General features: G+C 58.6%; 1 protein-coding gene across 1 annotated transcript; it reads left to right on the top strand.

Annotated features, from left to right (window-relative positions):
• Window positions 1-1053: 1053 nt before the first annotated feature.
• On the top strand, window positions 1054-1795 carry LOC148049048 (heat shock protein beta-11-like). The gene has a single exon (XM_087703805.1). The coding sequence runs from the start codon at window positions 1096-1098 to the stop codon at window positions 1687-1689; it is 594 nt and encodes a 197-aa protein (XP_087559931.1). The 5' UTR covers window positions 1054-1095; the 3' UTR covers window positions 1690-1795.
• Window positions 1796-3180: the final 1385 nt, after the last annotated feature.

Here is a 3180-nt window from a genome sequence, read left to right as displayed (position 1 = left end):
ACAAAAAGAAAATGTGAGTAAAAATAATTAGCGGTAAAACACAACATTCACTCAACATTCGGGAGGGGCGAGAGTAAAGTCTTATCCCCAGGCCTGACGGGATAGCCAGATCTTGAGGGCTGTGCGGAAGGCCTGGACGGTGGTGAGGGTACAAATCTCCACGGGGAGATTGTTCCATAGTGTCGGAGCCGCAACAGAGAAGGCTCTCCTCCGCGTAGTCGCCAGTCGGCACTGACTGGCGGATGGAATTCGGAGGAGGCCAACTCTATGCGATCTGATGGGACGCAGGGAGGTAATTGGCAGAAGGCGGTCTCTCAAATAGCCAGATCCACTACCATGGAGCGCTTTGTGAGTGGTAAGTAGGACCTTGAAGTGCACCCGGAGATCAACAGGTAGCCAGCGCAGCTCACGGAGGATCGGTGTTATGTGGGCGAACCGTGGTGCGCCCACGATCACTCGCGCGGCTGCATTCTGGCATAGAATATAGAATCGAATAGAATATAGAAGAGAATAGAATATAGAATCAAATATAGAATAGAATATGGAATAGATTAGAATATAGAATAGAATATAGAATCAAATAGAATATAGAATTAAATTAAAATAGAATATAGAAAAGAATAGAATAGAATATAGAATCAAATAGAATATAGAATAGAATATATTACAATATAGAATATATTAGAGTATAGAATAGAATACATTAGATAATAGAATAGAATAGAACATAGAATGGAATAGAATAGAATAAAATCTGGAAGGGACCTTGGAGGTCTTCTAGTCCAGCCCACTCCTCAAGCAGGAGAACCTACACGAATTGCAGGATTCCTGGAGGATTTGCACCCTATCCAGCCATGTGGTCCAAAGGCCCCTCTGTCGTTGAGGGGAGCACCAGCTGTTCAAACCCCAGAGAGCCGGACTTCTGCCAGAGCGGTTCGCAAAAGACGGGCTCGTCCCTTCCCAAGCTTTGGAGCCTCCGCCAAGCTCGTCAACAGGCGGGGACGGGCTGGGGCTTCCCGGATAAAAGCCCGCCCGCCGTCGGGGCTGCGCAGTTAGCGGAGGGCAGCGCTGGTCCCCGTTCCCGGCCGAGGAGCGATGGCGAGCCAGGGCTACAAGCGGAGGCAGCCGCTGCTCATCCTGCAGGAGCCGCAGCTGTCGAGCTTTGGCCGGCAGCCCGACGGGGAGGCGCAGCGGTGGGTGGTCGGCGGGGCCCCGAGCCTCCTCAGGCAGCTGACGGACCACTTGAACGAGAGGGAGCGGCTGTGGCTTCTGGCGCTGGAGGAGCCCGAATGCGGCTCGACGGGGCGGACGCAGCCGCTTTCCCTCCGGGGGCGAAGCTGGCACCAGCTGGCCCTCGACGTAGAGGGCTTCTCGGCGGAGGAGCTGATGGTCAAGCTGGAGGGGAGGAAGCTGACGGTGCTGGGGAAGCAGGAGAAGGCGGAGGTGGCCGAGCGGGGCTGCGTGTGCCGGGAGTCCCGCCAGCTGAGCAAGGAGCTGCTGCTGCCCCCCGACGCCGACCTGGAAGCCCTCACCTGCGCCCTCCACCCGGACGGGCAGCTCCGCGTCCAGGTCCCGCGCCTGGAGCGCACCATCCCGGTTACCGTGGAGAGGAGCCCAAGCGAGACCGACGGAGGGGCCAATGATCCCCCTGCGGGAGGAGAGAAGTCGGACGGGGCGGACGGGCAGTGAGCGACCTTCCGTCCCAGCGCTCCGTTTAGCGGCTTCGGAGGGCGTTCATTCCCGGTTGTCACGCAGCAGCGGGGATGGGGGGGGGAGTCGGTTTGTTGCATTCACATGACACGCGTATTGCGCATTTGGGGGGGGGGGAAAATAAAGCTGTTTTCTGTCAATATTGCTTTGCCCCGTCTGAGTTTATAAAGGGGTGGGAGGGAGAGGCGGCTGCCCACGGGGGTCCCTTAGGAAGCAGAGGGACGCTCCTAAGGACCGCGATGGGGAGGGGGATGCGTGGGACGGTTGATTGATGGAGGGGGGTCGGCAGAGGAGCGAAAGCGGAGCATCTTCGCCTTTCGGCCATCGGACGTTCGGCCAGGACCGTCCCATGAGTCGCAAGAGGCCCCTCCCGCAACGTCGGAAAGGAAACACGTATCCCCTTCTTCCAGACGGACTGCCCGGGGGCGCAGGAGCCCCTCGGACCGCTGGACGGGCGAGGAGCTGCCTCTCAAACGGGCTCCGGAGCCCGGCAGGTTGAGGGCACCCGCCTCAGTTCACCCAGGAGATCTGGGTCGTCCCTGGATGGGAGACCACCAGGAAATCTCCGGGTGGTGGGTTACATTGAGGGGTAACTCAAAAGTGTCTCCAACCAAAGGAGGCTTGGGGAATTATGCCCCCGGGAAATCCAGGGGTTTTCCCGGAGACGAGCTGGCCACTTTAGTCATCAAAGAGCCAAAGGAAAGGGCACCTCCAGGTGAGCACAGCAGAGTTTGGTCAGCCTTGGGAACGGAGACCACGAGGAAATCCCAGAGTCGTGGAATACTCAGGGAAGGCGGGAAATAACCGGGATGGGGGAGGCTATGGCGCTCCCCCTTCATTTATGGTGCTGTAAGGCAGGGGTCTCCAACTTTGGCAACTTTAAGCCTGGCGGACTTCAATTCCCATAATCCCCCGGCCAGGCTTAAAGTTGCCAAGGTTGGAGACCCCTGCTGGTAAGGGATCCCTTTGCCACCCTCGTCCTCCAGAACCCTCGGACTACAGTGCCCATCCGCCGCCACCGCTGCGGATAATGGGCTTTGGAGTCGGCCGCTTGTGGCACTTCCGGGTGCAGAGAGCGAGCCATGACGTCTCCTCCTCCCTCCCCCTCCCGACGCGGGGAAATTCCCTGGGTTGAGCCACGTGAAGGGGTTTTCCCCGCCCCGCCTACCTCGGCTGGCGCTTCCAATTGGTCCATTAAAGGGAATGGGTGGGAAAAGAAAGCTCTCCGCCTGCCCTCTGCTCCCGTCCCCATTCTATCCCGTCGCTGATTGGGCGAGCCTTGGCGTCCATCAAGGGAAATGGGAGAGAAAATAAAACTATCTGTCTGTCCTCATCTTCCCCCTCCCTTCCAACCCGTCGCTGATTGGGCGAGCCCCTCGGCGGGGGGGGGCGCCCTCGTTTGTCGTTCCGGTGGCCGATTGGCCGTCCGGCGGATGACGTTATGCCCGTCGCCCGGCCGACTGAGGGGAG

This window comes from Thamnophis sirtalis, unplaced genomic scaffold, assembly GCF_051295495.1.
Source record: "Thamnophis sirtalis isolate CommonGarterSnake01/CBP01778 unplaced genomic scaffold, rThaSir2_p1.2 scaffold_2, whole genome shotgun sequence".
Classification (NCBI taxonomy): Eukaryota; Metazoa; Chordata; class Lepidosauria; order Squamata; family Natricidae; genus Thamnophis; species Thamnophis sirtalis.
This window is presented reverse-complemented; position numbering and strand designations above follow the sequence as displayed.